This window comes from Oncorhynchus kisutch, unplaced genomic scaffold (genome assembly GCF_002021735.2).
Source record: "Oncorhynchus kisutch isolate 150728-3 unplaced genomic scaffold, Okis_V2 scaffold1678, whole genome shotgun sequence".
NCBI lineage: Eukaryota > Metazoa > Chordata > Actinopteri > Salmoniformes > Salmonidae > Oncorhynchus > Oncorhynchus kisutch.
Window position 1 is genome coordinate 11954 of NW_022263623.1, and position 17259 is coordinate 29212.

General features: G+C 49.4%; 2 protein-coding genes across 2 annotated transcripts; both read left to right on the top strand.

Moving 5' to 3' along the window:
* The first annotated feature begins 2909 nt into the window (after positions 1–2909).
* On the top strand, positions 2910–3284 carry LOC116367476 (histone H2B). The gene has a single exon (XM_031818878.1). It carries the CDS (start codon positions 2910–2912, stop codon positions 3282–3284), a length of 375 nt encoding a protein of 124 aa, XP_031674738.1.
* Positions 3285–13945: 10661 nt separating this feature from the next.
* Positions 13946–14320, top strand: LOC116367475 (histone H2B). The gene has a single exon (XM_031818877.1). The coding sequence runs from the start codon at positions 13946–13948 to the stop codon at positions 14318–14320; it is 375 nt and encodes a 124-aa protein (XP_031674737.1).
* The last annotated feature ends 2939 nt before the right edge of the window (positions 14321–17259 follow it).

Below are 17259 nucleotides of genomic sequence, written 5' to 3' on the forward strand. Positions count from 1 at the left end.
TTTGCTCACATGGTATATAGACTTGTTTATACTGTATTATTGACTGTATGTTTGTTTTACTCCATGTGTAAGTCTGTGTCGTTGTATGTGTCAAACTGCTTTGCTTTATCTTGGCTAGGTCGCAATTGTAAATGAGAAGTTGTTCTCAACTTGCCTACCTGGTTAAATAAAGGTGAAATAAAAAAATAAATAAAAAAATGTGTCTATTTGATTAGGATTAGGACTTTTCCTCTATGTGTCGCACTTCCATTTCCACTGTCATTTATGCTGCAGGCTAATTACTACCAATGTCATTGTGGTCCAAGTTCAACTCCTAGCCTATAGGGTGTGGTAACAGGCCCTCTGTTATTTGTTGTTGTACTCTGCATGTGAAGTATCTGCACTGTAGCCTATAGAGGAACTAAGCCCTTGATAATAGGGGAACGCAAGCAGTTGAAGGGAACAAGTGGCAGAGTCTAACCTGCTGTTGAACACAAACTCCCAGTCCTATGATGTTGCTCTGTGAAGGAGGTTAGCTTTTCAGCATTCAATTCATGGCAGCCTTCTTCTCCCTGGTTGATTTGTGAATGTGAGTGATTCGAGAATGTTTGGCTTTGGTATCCAAGGTGTTTGAGATTGTTGAGGACCAGTGTTCCGAGGGGCTGACTGTGACATCATAAAGCGGAATGTAGTTAGTGTGCTGTTTGAGGGATTCCAATTCAGTCCGTTGCGGCCTTCCAGGCAGCGCAGTTGTGCTTCAAGTGTGCTCTCTGTGTGATGACTTGTTGTGCGCCTACACGGACGGAGTACAGCTACGAACGGAGGTGACATTTGGGGTAAGCCTAAGCCTTTTCGTAACCTTAACCTATTTCTTCTAACTTGCTATGCTTTGTGCTTTGATGACACTAGCTGCATCCCAGCTAGTTGAACGCTTGTCAGTCGTTCTCGGCAGCCACTAAGTACAGGTAAGAGACAATTATGGCAACAATAAGTTGTAAGATGAAACCTAGTCACATCTGAGATGTGAATCAACTGCACCGATTGATAAATCGCCAGTATGTGTCCTTGGGCCTCATTTGTCCCCTTTGAAATGACCTGTTGAGATCATTCGATGCAACATCTGAGGCTATCTGGCCTATAAAGGATCCACCTCATACCACTATTTCCATAATATAAGGCTATGTTATTGGTTTTTGAAAAAAGTACCATACAATATTTGCACATCCCTATCACCTCTGTACGCATAGGAAAACGATCCCTTTATTGTGTGTGTGTGTTGGGTGGGTGTCTGAGGAATGTTTTACAGCGTTTCAGCTTGCAGAGGTGTCACCACCCTTCCCATGGCCACCTGGATCCTGTCTTGGGAAGAAAAAGAAGAATGATGTTATTACATGGCCTTAAAGAGCTACATGACTGCTGAGGTGACATTACGGACCCCTTAGGATTTGTGGCGTTCCTTGTGTATTTGTTTCCCGTATATGTTCCACTTCGTTTCTCCTTTGTACTTGTGACACTATTTGAGGTTTTAACGCCTATCTCTATTAGGTGTGACTGGCAACTGCAGTGGGTTGAATCCTACTAGTTCAGTGTTTCCCAACTCCAGGCAGGGGTAGAGTAGCCATTTTTGTTGTAGCGCTGGAGAGGCACAGCTGATTGAAAGAGTTGAATCAGGTGCAACAACAACAACAACAAGAACAACACCAATCAATGTGAAGAGTGGGACACAGATTAGTAGTGGATCCCCCAGTTGTCACAGTTGGGCCTTGTGTTCAACATAGCTCAGTATTTGAGTGTGTTTCCCGCGCATATAAGTAGCTTTCATTTCTTCTTCCTCCATAGTTCCCTAGAACGAACGCCCTCCCCTTTGCAGCAGAGGCCAGGCAAAAGCGCGCGCTTTCTGTGCCACTGGCTTCAATCAGGTCCACCAAACGCAGATAATAAGAGCACCAAGCCCCAAAAATTGCGTCATTCATTCACTTGAACTCAGCTAGCGAACACACGATGTCTGGAAGAGGTAAAGGCGGCAAGGGACTCGGAAAAGGAGGCGCCAAGCGTCACCGTAAGGTTCTCCGCGATAACATCCAGGGAATCACCAAGCCCGCCATTCGCCGTCTGGCTCGCCGTGGCGGCGTGAAGCGTATCTCCGGCCTGATCTACGAGGAGACCCGCGGTGTCCTGAAGGTGTTCCTTGAGAACGTGATCCGTGACGCCGTCACCTACACCGAGCACGCCAAGAGGAAGACCGTTACGGCCATGGACGTGGTCTACGCTCTGAAACGCCAGGGACGCACCCTGTACGGTTTCGGCGGTTAAACGCACTCTTTTCGGAACGTCAACATCCCGACTTGAACCCAAAGGCTCTTTTAAGAGCCACCCACATCCGCTTCAAAAGGGCCAAATCCATTGTAGGAAACCATGAGCCACTCTTGAGTGGACAGGGAGGGAGTGTTAAATGACAGAAGGCTATGTTCAGTACAGTCGTATTAAACCGCGAGCCACTCTGAGTGGACGGGGAGGGAGTGTTCATGACAGGAGGCTATGTTCAGTGCAGGCTTTGCGTACAGTCGTATTACGAGACACCTGAAATAAAGGCACCACGCCTGGGAAATCCCCACCAAGTCCAAAAAGGGGTGCCTTATGTCTGGCCATTGCATGGATCTTTTTTTGAAACACACCATTCCCCACCAGTGACAGAGCATAGGCTATGGAATAAGGGGGGGGGGGGGGGGGACAGGTCTTTGTTAGGGAAGCAAGCCTCTGAGTGGAAGGCTCTTATGCGCGCTCAGCTCCACTGGGCAAATGGCAGGGGCGCCTATGAGAAAGCAGGGGTGTGTCCACGGCCGGCGAATTAGCTTAGCTTCGTCTTCATAAGACGGAAAGGGCTCTCCACCCCCTCATTCGTTTGTGAGAAGCAACGAGACATCAGCATCATGCCCGAGCCAGCAAAGTCCGCACCTAAGAAGGGCTCCAAGAAAGCCGTCACCAAGACCGCAGGGAAAGGCGGCAAGAAACGCCGAAAGTCGAGGAAGGAGAGCTACGCCATTTACGTGTACAAAGTCCTGAAGCAGGTCCACCCCGATACCGGCATCTCCTCCAAGGCCATGGGAATCATGAACTCGTTCGTGAACGACATCTTCGAGCGTATCGCCGGAGAGTCGTCTCGCCTGGCCCACTACAACAAGCGTTCCACCATCACCTCCAGGGAGATCCAGACCGCAGTGCGCCTGCTGCTCCCCGGAGAGCTGGCCAAGCACGCAGTGTCCGAGGGCACCAAGGCCGTGACCAAGTACACCAGCTCCAAATAAACAGCGCATTTGGAGTGCTGTAGTAACCCAAAGGCTCTTTTAAGAGCCACCCACCCTGTCAGTGAAAAAAGCAAATCCATGTGTGTGTGTGTGGAGGACATGTGTCCAATTGTGGGGAGGGGGGGGGATAAAGGATGCTGACATGAACAGGGTAGGAATGTGTGCATGCCAGTAGAACACAGTGAGGGGGAGTCCAATGACTGGAGCCTGTAATCACTTTAGGCCGTAGCAGGGACCCTCTGCACACATGAAGAACAGTCTCCGAGCAAGTGACGTCACCGATTGAAACTAGCCGTTCCACCTGTACAAGAGGGGGGGGGAGGAGGAGGAGAAGAAGAGCCTCCAAATCGCTCTCTCTCTCTCTCTCGGCCTATATCAGGGCGAACAAGCACATGGGGCGCCAGCCTCCATAGCGCCGGCCGCACAGCCAGACACCAAGACCCACAGACACAAAGACCGGCACGAGTCACGCTGCGGAGTCAAGCGAGGAAGGACTGCGAGAGAGAAGGGCACAAAAGCCTATCTCGGCCTGTTCACAGACAGACGAGCTTAGTGAGCTCAACTACTTTGGCCCTCACCTCATCTGCTTTTGAAAGAGACACACAGAGAGAGAGACCACCTAGCAGAAGAAAAAAACACACACTGTGCACAAAGAGCAGACTCCAAATCCAACTAAAGGACTAATAAAACATCACACACAGTGTATTATTTCCTGTGCCTCCTGGACACATGACGAATACAAGGTGAAACTAGTCTCAGCCAGGCCTCACAAGTGCATGTGTTTTAAGGTCCCCAAAAGAGCTCTCCTTTAAAACACCAAGGAGCACATCAGGGGACGCCAAACCATTTGATTCCCTTGCCAGACATCTCGGCTCACTCCACAATCAATGGTGCTCGCAATCGGATGCACTTTTAGGCCATTTAGGAGACAAATAGCACAGGAAAAGCAGTGCGCACCGCTCCACCCGACAGTCGAACGGTGAGGTTTTGAGCGAGTCGCAGCAAAATACACGGGGCTTCTGCAGCCCACATGACTTTATTCTGAACGGACACAAGTCTGCTCGCTGGGCCGTTCGCTTTTGGGCCAAAAACACGGCTCCGTCGGTGACTTTTGGCCCGATATTGGCGACCAGAAAACACAAGTGAAAGAGCATTTGGCCAGCCCGGAGAAGCCGAGCTGGGTGGCTTGAGTCTACATGGTTCTCATGTCGCGTTTAAGGCCAGCCCCCTGCACCGTGTAGAGCTTCAATAGCGCAGAGCAGCGTCTACAGCAAAGTACTCCTCCTCACAGACTACCGTAGTGTTGTAAGTGTGTGTGTTTACCGGACCGAACGACAGACATGGCAGAAGTCGCACCAGCACCCGCCGCCGCCGCGCCGGCCAAGGCACCCAAGAAGAAGGCAGCAGCCAAGCCCAAGAAAGCGGGACCCAGCGTAGGCGAGCTCATCGTCAAGGCGTTGTCCGCCTCCAAGGAGAGGAGCGGCGTGTCCCTGGCCGCGCTCAAGAAGTCTCTGGCGGCAGGCGGCTACGACGTGGAGAAGAACAACTCCCGTGTCAAGATCGCCGTCAAGAGCCTCGTCACCAAGGGCACCCTGGTCCAGACCAAGGGCACCGGTGCCTCCGGCTCCTTCAAGCTCAACAAGAAGGCCGTCGAGGCAAAGAAGCCCGCCAAGAAATCCGCAGCCCCCAAAGCTAAGAAGGTGGCCGCCAAGAAGCCCGCCGCCGCCAAGAAGCCCAAGAAGGTAGCAGCCAAGAAGGCCGTGGCCGCAAAGAAGTCCCCCAAGAAGGCCAAGAAGCCCGCTACACCCAAAAAGGCCGCCAAGAGCCCAAAGAAGGTGAAGAAGCCCGCCGCAGCGGCCAAGAAAGCGGCCAAGAGCCCCAAGAAGGCTACCAAGGCAGTGAAGCCCAAAGGCGCCAAGCCCAAGGCAGCCAAGGCCAAGAAGGCAGCCCCCAAGAAGAAGTAAACCTATTCCAAGCAGTGTTCTTTCTACTCGACACATGTTGTTACCACAAAAGGCTCTTTTAAGAGCCACCCACCTCTTTCCATAAAAGCGCATGTCATTCCATGTACGTCCTACCTACCTACCTACCTACCTACCTGTGGTGCAAAAGATACTAGCTTTAAGCACCAACTGTCAGAGCAGCTGACAGATTACTGCACCTGTACATAGCCCACCTATAATTTAGGCCAAACAACTACCTCTTTCCCTACTGTATTTAATGAATTAATTAATTTAGCTCCTTTGCACCACATTATTTTTATTGCTACTTTGGACATTTCTTCCATTTGCAAATCTACCATTCCAGTGTTTGACTTGCTATATTGTATTTACTTTGCCACCATGGCCTTTTTTTGACCTTTACCTCCCTTATCTCACCTCATTTGCTCACATGGTATATAGACTTGTTTATACTGTATTATTGACTGTATGTTTGTTTTACTCCATGTGTAAGTCTGTGTCGTTGTATGTGTCAAACTGCTTTGCTTTATCTTGGCTAGGTCGCAATTGTAAATGAGAAGTTGTTCTCAACTTGCCTACCTGGTTAAATAAAGGTGAAATAAAAAAATAAAAATAAAAATGTGTCTATTTGATTAGGATTAGGACTTTTCCTCTATGTGTCGCACTTCCATTTCCACTGTCATTTATGCTGCAGGCTAATTACTACCAATGTCATTGTGGTCCAAGTTCAACTCCTAGCCTATAGGGTGTGGTAACAGGCCCTCTGTTATTTGTTGTTGTACTCTGCATGTGAAGTATCTGCACTGTAGCCTATAGAGGAACTAAGCCCTTGATAATAGGTGAACGCAAGCAGTTGAAGGGAACAAGTGGCAGAGTCTAACCTGCTGTTGAACACAAACTCCCAGTCCTATGATGTTGCTCTGTGAAGGAGGTTAGCTTTTCAGCATTCAATTCATGGCAGCCTTCTTCTCCCTGGTTGATTTGTGAATGTGAGTGATTCGAGAATGTTTGGCTTTGGTATCCAAGGTGTTTGAGATTGTTGAGGACCAGTGTTCCGAGGGGCTGACTGTGACATCATAAAGCGGAATGTAGTTAGTGTGCTGTTTGAGGGATTCCAATTCAGTCCGTTGCGGCCTTCCAGGCAGCGCAGTTGTGCTTCAAGTGTGCTCTCTGTGTGATGACTTGTTGTGCGCCTACACGGACGGAGTACAGCTACGAACGGAGGTGACATTTGGGGTAAGCCTAAGCCTTTTCGTAACCTTAACCTATTTCTTCTAACTTGCTATGCTTTGTGCTTTGATGACACTAGCTGCATCCCAGCTAGTTGAACGCTTGTCAGTCGTTCTCGGCAGCCACTAAGTACAGGTAAGAGACAATTATGGCAACAATAAGTTGTAAGATGAAACCTTGTCACATCTGAGATGTGAATCAACTGCACCGATTGATAAATCGCCAGTATGTGTCCTTGGGCCTCATTTGTCCCCTTTGAAATGACCTGTTGAGATCATTCGATGCAACATCTGAGGCTATCTGGCCTATAAAGGATCCACCTCATACCACTATTTCCATAATATAAGGCTATGTTATTGGTTTTTGAAAAAAGTACCATACAATATTTTCACATCCCTATCACCTCTGTACGCATAGGAAAACGATCCCTTTATTGTGTGTGTGTGTTGGGTGGGTGTCTGAGGAATGTTTTACAGCGTTTCAGCTTGCAGAGGTGTCACCACCCTTCCCATGGCCACCTGGATCCTGTCTTGGGAAGAAAAAGAAGAATGATGTTATTACATGGCCTTAAAGAGCTACATGACTGCTGAGGTGACATTACGGACCCCTTAGGATTTGTGGCGTTCCTTGTGTATTTGTTTCCCGTATATGTTCCACTTCGTTTCTCCTTTGTACTTGTGACACTATTTGAGGTTTTAACGCCTATCTCTATTAGGTGTGACTGGCAACTGCAGTGGGTTGAATCCTACTAGTTCAGTGTTTCCCAACTCCAGGCAGGGGTAGAGTAGCCATTTTTGTTGTAGCGCTGGAGAGGCACAGCTGATTGAAAGAGTTGAATCAGGTGCAACAACAACAACAACAACAACAACAAGAACAACACCAATCAATGTGAAGAGTGGGACACAGATTAGTAGTGGATCCCCCAGTTGTCACAGTTGGGCCTTGTGTTCAACATAGCTCAGTATTTGAGTGTGTTTCCCGCGCATGTAAGTAGCTTTCATTTCTTCTTCCTCCATAGACATCATACATCTTCTCCAAGGTGGCATAGCAGTTCAGACGTCTTTTGTCCTCGTCTTGTCGTGTCCTGTATATATATATATTTACAACTTTTTCACATACATTTTATTTTTATTTTCCATCAACTCATCTTCTAAACACTCTCCTGCAACCCGCCTCACCAATGTATATTTATAAAAAAGTATTATTTACCTCAGATCTGTAATCCTCCAAGAAGCTAGCCAGAAACTCCAGGAGGCTGGCCTGAAACTAGCCAGAAGCTAATCCAGAAGCTAGTTCAGAAGCTAGTTGGCTCCTTTACTGGCAAGTCGTTGGTGTTCAGCTAACCACGGTTTGTGGTCATCGGCTATCCTTTGGCTCGAAAGTCTATCGCCAGTTCTGTACGGCGCAGCGCGGCTCGGAGCGGAGCATACCGGACCAATTTTTCTCTCCATGTCCCTGGATTTCGACTGCTCTCTGGACATTCATGCCCGGATCTCACAGCTAGCTAGCTGCTATCCGTGTGACTATCGGCCTTCGTCGATTCCGGAGCAAACATCAATTGTTCCGGAGCTAGCAAGCTCCGTCAATCACTCCTGAGTTCCATCAATCGCACCTGGGCTGCAGTCGCCTATCCGGACCCGTTTTGCTGCCTTCGCGGAGCCCCACCGGGCCTTCACAACTGGACTGCCGACGTTATCTACCCGAAGGAGTTATTCGGCTGGCTCCTCCGTCGCGACGTTACCTGAACGCCCATCTGCGGCCTGCTAACCGTTAGCTGTCTTACCGGCTGCTATCTGAATAGACAATCGGACATTTTTTTATTTTTTTTATTTTTTATTATTATTATTATGTTTTCTTCTTGGGCCTCTATAACTATATCTATTGTTTTTATTTTTGTTGTTGTTGTGTGATTTGGATTGATCCCCTCTACCACACGGAACCCCACTAATCTACTGACGGAGCGCAGGAGGTGGCTAACAACAGACCTCCATCCTATGCTAGCTTGCTACCGATGCCCTGGCTAGCTGTCTAAATCACCAACCAACCTCTCCACTCACCGGACCCTTTTGATCACTCGACTAAGCATGCCTCTCCTTAATGTCAATATGTCTTGTCCATTTCTGTTCTGGTTAGTGTTTATTGGCTTATTTCACTGTAGAGCCTCTAGTCCTGCTCACTATACCTTATCCAACCTATTAGTTCCACCACCCACACATGCAATGACATCTCCTGGTTTCAACGATGTTTCTAGAGACAATATCTCTCTCTTCATCACTCAATACCTAGGTTTACCTCCACTGTATTCACATCCTACCATACATTTGTCTGTACATTATACCTTGATGCTATTTTATCGCCCCCAGAAACCTCCTTTTACTCTATGTTCCAGACGTTCTAGACGACCAATTCTCATAGCTTTTAGCCGTACCCTTATTCTACTCCTCCTATGTTCCTCTGGCGATGTAGAGGTGAATCCAGGCCCTGCAGTGCCTAGCTCCACTCCTATTCCCCAGGCGCTCTCTTTTGACGACTTCTGTAACCGTAATAGCCTTGGTTTCATGCATGTTAACATTAGAAGCCTCCTCCCTAAGTTTGTTCTATTCACTGCTTTAGCACACTCTGCCAACCCGGATGTTCTAGCTGTGTCTGAATCCTGGCTTAGGAAGACCACCAAAAACTCAGACATTTTAATTCCAAACTACAACATTTTCAGACAAGATAGAACTGCCAAAGGGGGCGGTGTTGCAATCTACTGCAAAGATAGCCTGCAGAGTTCTGTCCTACTATCCAGGTCTGTACCCAAACAATTTGAACTTCTACTTTTAAAAATCCACCTCTCTAAAAACAAGTCTCTCACCGTTGCCGCCTGCTATAGACCACCCTCTGCCCCCAGCTGTGCTCTGGACACCATATGTGAACTGATTGCCCCCCATCTATCTTCAGAGTTCGTGCTGCTAGGCGACCTAAACTGGAACATGCTTAACACCCCAGCCATCCTACAATCTAAACTTGATGCCCTCAATCTCACACAAATAATCAATGAACCTACCAGGTACCTCCCCAAAACCTTAAACACGGGCACCCTCATAGATATCATCCTAACCAACTTCCCCTCTAAATACACCTCTGCTGTCTTCAACCAAGATCTCAGCGATCACTGCCTCATTGCCTGCATCCGTAATGGGTCAGCGGTCAAACGACCTCCACTCATCATTGTAAAACGCTCCCTGAAACACTTCTGCGAGCAGGCCTTTCTAATCGACCTGGCCGGGGTATCCTGGAAGGATATTGATCTCATCCCGTCAGTAGAGGATGCCTGGATATTTTTAAAAAATGCCTTCCTAACCATCTTAAATAAACATGCCCCATTTAAGAAATTTAGAACCAGGAACAGATATAGCCCTTGGTTCTCCCCAGACCTGACTGCCCTTAACCAACACAAAAACATCCTATGGCGTTCTGCATTAGCATCGAACAGCCCCCGTGATATGCAGCTGTTCAGGGAAGCTAGAAATCATTATACACAGGCAGTTAGAAAAGCCAAGGCTAGCTTTTTCAAGCAGAAATTTGCTTCCTGCAACACTAACTCAAAAAAGTTCTGGGACACTGTAAAGTCCATGGAGAATAAGAACACCTCCTCCCAGCTGCCCACTGCACTGAAGATAGGAAACACTGTCACCACTGATAAATCCACCATAATTGAGAATTTCAATAAGCATTTTTCTACGGCTGGCCATGCTTTCCACCTGGCTACTCCTACCCCGGACAACAGCACTGCACCCCCAACAGCAACTCGCCCAAGCCTTCCCCATTTCTCCTTCTCCCAAATCCATTCAGCTGATGTTCTGAAAGAGCTGCAAAATCTGGACCCCTACAAATCAGCCGGGCTAGACAATCTGGACCCTTTCTTTCTAAAATTATCTGCCGAAATTGTTGCCACCCCTATTACTAGCCTGTTCAACCTCTCTTTCGTGTCGTCTGAGATTCCCAAAGATTGGAAAGCAGCTGCGGTCATCCCCCTCTTCAAAGGGGGGGACACTCTTGACCCAAACTGCTACAGACCTATATCTATCCTACCGTGCCTTTCTAAGGTCTTCGAAAGCCAAGTCAACAAACAGATTACCGACCATTTCGAATCTCACCATACCTTCTCTGCTATGCAATCCGGTTTCAGAGCTGGTCATGGGTGCACCTCAGCCACGCTCAAGGTCCTAAACGATATCTTAACCGCCATCGATAAGAAACATTACTGTGCAGCCGTATTCATTGATCTGGCCAAGGCTTTCGACTCTGTCAATCACCATATCCTCATCGGCAGACTCGACAGCCTTGGTTTCTCAAATGATTGCCTCGCCTGGTTCACCAACTACTTCTCTGATAGAGTTCAGTGTGTCAAATCGGAGGGTCTGCTGTCCGGACCTCTGGCAGTCTCTATGGGGGTGCCACAGGGTTCAATTCTTGGACCGACTCTCTTCTCTGTATACATCAATGAGGTCGCTCTTGCTGCTGGTGAGTCCCTGATCCACCTCTACGCAGACGACACCATTCTGTATACTTCCGGCCCTTCTTTGGACACTGTGTTAACAACCCTCCAGGCAAGCTTCAATGCCATACAACTCTCCTTCCGTGGCCTCCAATTGCTCTTAAATACAAGTAAAACTAAATGCATGCTCTTCAACCGATCGCTACCTGCACCTACCCGCCTGTCCAACATCACTACTCTGGACGGCTCTGACTTAGAATACGTGGACAACTACAAATACTTAGGTGTCTGGTTAGACTGTAAACTCTCCTTCCAGACCCATATCAAACATCTCCAATCCAAAGTTAAATCTAGAATTGGCTTCCTATTTCGCAACAAAGCATCCTTCACTCATGCTGCCAAACATACCCTTGTAAAACTGACCATCCTACCAATCCTCGACTTTGGCGATGTCATTTACAAAATAGCCTCCAATACCCTACTCAGCAAATTGGATGCAGTCTATCACAGTGCAATCCGTTTTATCACCAAAGCCCCATATACTACCCACCATTGCGACCTGTACGCTCTCGTTGGCTGGCCCTCGCTTCATACTCGTCGCCAAACCCACTGGCTCCATGTCATCTACAAGACCCTGCTAGGTAAAGTCCCCCCTTATCTCAGCTCGCTGGTCACCATAGCATCTCCCACCTGTAGCACACGCTCCAGCAGGTATATCTCTCTAGTCACCCCCAAAACCAATTCTTTCTTTGGCCGCCTCTCCTTCCAGTTCTCTGCTGCCAATGACTGGAACGAACTACAAAAATCTCTGAAACTGGAAACACTTATCTCCCTCACTAGCTTTAAGCACCAACTGTCAGAGCAGCTCACAGATTACTGCACCTGTACATAGCCCACCTATAATTTAGCCCAAACAACTACCTCTTTCCCAACTGTATTTAATTTTAATTTATTTATTTATTTTGCTCCTTTGCACCCCATTATTTTTTATTTCTACTTTGCACATTCTTCCATTGCAAAACTACCATTCCAGTATTTTACTTGCTATATTGTATTTACTTTGCCATCATGGCCTTTTTTGCCTTTACCTCCCTTCTCACCTCATTTGCTCACATTGTATATAGACTTGTTTATACTGCATTATTGACTGTATGTTTGTTTTTACTCCATGTGTAACTCTGTGTCGTTTTATCTGTCGAACTGCTTTGCTTTATCTTGGCCAGGTCGCAATTGTAAATGAGAACTTGTTCTCAACTTGCCTACCTGGTTAAATAAAGGTAAAATAAAAAATAAAAAAATAAAAAATTGTGTGTGTGTGTTGGGTGGGTGTCTGAGGAATGTTTTACAGCGTTTCAGCTTGCAGAGGTGTCACCACCCTTCCCATGGCCACCTGGATCCTGTCTTGGGAAGAAAAAGAAGAATGATGTTATTACATGGCCTTAAAGAGCTACATGACTGCTGAGGTGACATTACGGACGCCTTAGGATTTGTGGCGTTCCTTGTGTATTTGTTTCCCGTATATGTTCCACTTCGTTTCTCCTTTGTACTTGTGACACTATTTGAGGTTTTAACGCCTATCTCTATTAGGTGTGACTGGCAACTGCAGTGGGTTGAATCCTACTAGTTCAGTGTTTCCCAACTCCAGGCAGGGGTAGAGTAGCCATTTTTGTTGTAGCGCTGGAGAGGCACAGCTGATTGAAAGAGTTGAATCAGGTGCAACAACAACAACAACAACAACAACAACAACAACAAGAACAACACCAATCAATGTGAAGAGTGGGACACAGATTAGTAGTGGATCCCCCAGTTGTCACAGTTGGGCCTTGTGTTCAACATAGCTCAGTATTTGAGTGTGTTTCCCGCGCATGTAAGTAGCTTTCATTTCTTCTTCCTCCATAGTTCCCTAGAACGAACGCCCTCCCCTTTGCAGCAGAGGCCAGGCAAAAGCGCGCGCTTTCTGTGCCACTGGCTTCAATCAGGTCCACCAAACGCAGATAATAAGAGCACCAAGTCCCAAAAATTGCGTCATTCATTCACTTGAACTCAGCTAGCGAACACACGATGTCTGGAAGAGGTAAAGGCGGCAAGGGACTCGGAAAAGGAGGCGCCAAGCGTCACCGTAAGGTTCTCCGCGATAACATCCAGGGAATCACCAAGCCCGCCATTCGCCGTCTGGCTCGCCGTGGCGGCGTGAAGCGTATCTCCGGCCTGATCTACGAGGAGACCCGCGGTGTCCTGAAGGTGTTCCTTGAGAACGTGATCCGTGACGCCGTCACCTACACCGAGCACGCCAAGAGGAAGACCGTTACGGCCATGGACGTGGTCTACGCTCTGAAACGCCAGGGACGCACCCTGTACGGTTTCGGCGGTTAAACGCACTCTTTTCGGAACGTCAACATCCCGACTTGAACCCAAAGGCTCTTTTAAGAGCCACCCACATCCGCTTCAAAAGGGCCAAATCCATTGTAGGAAACCATGAGCCACTCTTGAGTGGACAGGGAGGGAGTGTTAAATGACAGGAGGCTATGTTCAGTACAGTCGTATTAAACCACGAGCCACTCTGAGTGGACGGGGAGGGAGTGTTCATGACAGGAGGCTATGTTCAGTGCAGGCTTTGCGTACAGTCGTATTACGAGACACCTGAAATAAAGGCACCACGCCTGGGAAATCCCCACCAAGTCCAAAAAGGGGTGCCTTATGTCTGGCCATTGCATGGATCTTTTTTTGAAACACACCATTCCCCACCAGTGACAGAGCATAGGCTATGGAATAAGGGGGGGGGGGGGGACAGGTCTTTGTTAGGGAAGCAAGCCTCTGAGTGGAAGGCTCTTATGCGCGCTCAGCTCCACTGGGCAAATGGCAGGGGCGCCTATGAGAAAGCAGGGGTGTGTCCACGGCCGGCGAATTAGCTTAGCTTCGTCTTCATAAGACGGAAAGGGCTCTCCACCCCCTCATTCGTTTGTGAGAAGCAACGAGACATCAGCATCATGCCCGAGCCAGCAAAGTCCGCGCCCAAGAAGGGCTCCAAGAAAGCCGTCACCAAGACCGCAGGGAAAGGCGGCAAGAAACGCCGAAAGTCGAGGAAGGAGAGCTACGCCATTTACGTGTACAAAGTCCTGAAGCAGGTCCACCCCGATACCGGCATCTCCTCCAAGGCCATGGGAATCATGAACTCGTTCGTGAACGACATCTTCGAGCGTATCGCCGGAGAGTCGTCTCGCCTGGCCCACTACAACAAGCGTTCCACCATCACCTCCAGGGAGATCCAGACCGCAGTGCGCCTGCTGCTCCCCGGAGAGCTGGCCAAGCACGCAGTGTCCGAGGGCACCAAGGCCGTGACCAAGTACACCAGCTCCAAATAAACAGCGCATTTGGAGTGCTGTAGTAACCCAAAGGCTCTTTTAAGAGCCACCCACCCTGTCAGTGAAAAAAGCAAATCCATGTGTGTGTTGTGTGGAGGACATGTGTCCAATTGTGGGGAGGGGGGGGGATAAAGGATGCTGACATGAACAGGGTAGGAATGTGTGCATGCCAGTAGAACACAGTGAGGGGGAGTCCAATGACTGGAGCCTGTATCACTTTAGGCCGTAGCAGGGACCCTCTGCACACATGAAGAACAGTCTCCGAGCAAGTGACGTCACCGATTGAAACTAGCCGTTCCACCTGTACAAGAGGGGGGGGGGGAGGAGGAGGAGAAGAAGAGCCTCCAAATCTCTCTCTCTCTCTCTCGGCCTATATCAGGGCGAACAAGCACATGGGGCGCCAGCCTCCATAGCGCCGGCCGCACAGCCAGACACCAAGACCCACAGACACAAAGACCGGCACGAGTCACGCTGCGGAGTCAAGCGAGGAAGGACTGCGAGAGAGAAGGGCACAAAAGCCTATCTCGGCCTGTTCACAGACAGACGAGCTGAGTGAGCTCAACTACTTTGGCCCTCACCTCATCTGCTTTTGAAAGAGACACACAGAGAGAGAGACCACCTAGCAGAAGAAAAAAACACACACTGTGCACAAAGAGCAGGCTCCAAATCCAACTAAAGGACTAATAAAACATCACACACAGTGTATTATTTCCTGTGCCTCCTGGACACATGACGAATACAAGGTGAAACTAGTCTCAGCCAGGCCTCACAAGTGCATGTGTTTTAAGGTCCCCAAAAGAGCTCTCCTTTAAAACACCAAGGAGCACATCAGGGGACGCCAAACCATTTGATTCCCTTGCCAGACATCTCGGCTCACTCCACAATCAATGGTGCTCGCAATCGGATGCACTTTTAGGCCATTTAGGAGACAAATAGCACAGGAAAAGCAGTGCGCACCGCTCCACCCGACAGTCGAACGGTGAGGTTTTGAGCGAGTCGCAGCAAAATGCACGGGGCTTCTGCAGCCCACATGACTTTATTCTGAACGGACACAAGTCTGCTCGCTGGGCCGTTCGCTTTTGGGCCAAAAACACGGCTCCGTCGGTGACTTTTGGCCCGATATTGGCGACCAGAAAACACAAGTGAAAGAGCATTTGGCCAGCCCGGAGAAGCCGAGCTGGGTGGCTTGAGTCTACATGGTTCTCATGTCGCGTTTAAGGCCAGCCCCCTGCACGGTGTAGAGCTTCAATAGCGCAGAGCAGCGTCTACAGCAAAGTACTCCTCCTCACAGACTACCGTAGTGTTGTAAGTGTGTGTGTTTACCGGACCGAACGACAGACATGGCAGAAGTCGCACCAGCACCCGCCGCCGCCGCGCCGGCCAAGGCACCCAAGAAGAAGGCAGCAGCCAAGCCCAAGAAAGCGGGACCCAGCGTAGGCGAGCTCATCGTCAAGGCGGTGTCCGCCTCCAAGGAGAGGAGCGGCGTGTCCCTGGCCGCGCTCAAGAAGTCTCTGGCGGCAGGCGGCTACGACGTGGAGAAGAACAACTCCCGTGTCAAGATCGCCGTCAAGAGCCTCGTCACCAAGGGCACCCTGGTCCAGACCAAGGGCACCGGTGCCTCCGGCTCCTTCAAGCTCAACAAGAAGGCCGTCGAGGCAAAGAAGCCCGCCAAGAAAGCCGCAGCCCCCAAAGCTAAGAAGGTGGCCGCCAAGAAGCCCGCCGCCGCCAAGAAGCCCAAGAAGGTAGCAGCCAAGAAGGCCGTGGCCGCAAAGAAGTCCCCCAAGAAGGCCAAGAAGCCCGCTACACCCAAAAAGGCCGCCAAGAGCCCAAAGAAGGTGAAGAAGCCCGCCGCAGCGGCCAAGAAAGCGGCCAAGAGCCCCAAGAAGGCTACCAAGGCAGTGAAGCCCAAAGCCGCCAAGCCCAAGGCAGCCAAGGCCAAGAAGGCAGCCCCCAAGAAGAAGTAAACCTATTCCAAACAGTGTTCTTTCTACTCGACACATGTTGTTACCACAAAAGGCTCTTTTAAGAGCCACCCACCTCTTTCCATAAAAGCGCATGTCATTCCATGTACGTCCTACCTACCTACCTACCTACCTGTGGTGCAAAAGATATGAAATGAATGACTTTACGCACCACATGTTCGAGTGGCTAAATGGCTTTACATTTGTCACTCAAGAGTGCAGCACCCTCACCAGTCAACATTGGTGTGATATGTGTTAGAATTCGCATGTCACATTGATCCTGATAATAAGAGGAATACATACTATAGTGTGTTGGACAGCAGCCATTTGTATTATGAGCCACTCTCGAATTGATTGATACATGTTTCAGTGATTTGAGTTGTCACTTTGGCGCTCCCGCCAATGAGAAAAAGTAACAAAAGTCGGAGGGAAACAGAGTAGCCTAGCCCTTGTCACTCTGCTGCCTGCGGGCGGGCGGGCTTAGGGCTGACTGTCTGTCTCTCCCTCACTCCAATTGGATAAGGGCACACCGGTCCAGTGGCCAATCGATGCCTCTTGTGGCGAGGTATAAGTAAGGCTCTCGAGGTGGCCAGCGCCTCATTGAGACTTTCTGTGACATACTGAAGCTACCAATATGAGCGGAAGAGGCAAAACCGGAGGCAAGGCCAGGGCGAAGGCAAAGACACGTTCATCCCGTGCCGGGCTCCAGTTCCCCGTGGGCCGTGTGCACAGGCTGCTGCGCAAAGGCAACTACGCCGAGCGTGTGGGCGCTGGCGCACCAGTCTACCTGGCCGCAGTGCTCGAGTACCTGACTGCTGAGATCCTGGAGTTGGCCGGAAACGCTGCCCGTGACAACAAGAAGACTCGTATCATCCCCCGTCACCTGCAGCTGGCAGTCCGTAACGACGAGGAGCTGAACAAACTGCTTGGCGGCGTGACCATCGCTCAGGGTGGTGTTCTGCCCAACATCCAGGCAGT

What these genes read in the sequence shown, in the direction of transcription:
- LOC116367475 (XM_031818877.1), top strand. Translation starts at nt 13,946, where the DNA reads ATGCCCGAGCCAGCAAAGTCCGCGCCCAAGAAGGGCTCCAAGAAAGCC.
- LOC116367476 (XM_031818878.1), top strand. Translation starts at nt 2,910, where the DNA reads ATGCCCGAGCCAGCAAAGTCCGCACCTAAGAAGGGCTCCAAGAAAGCC.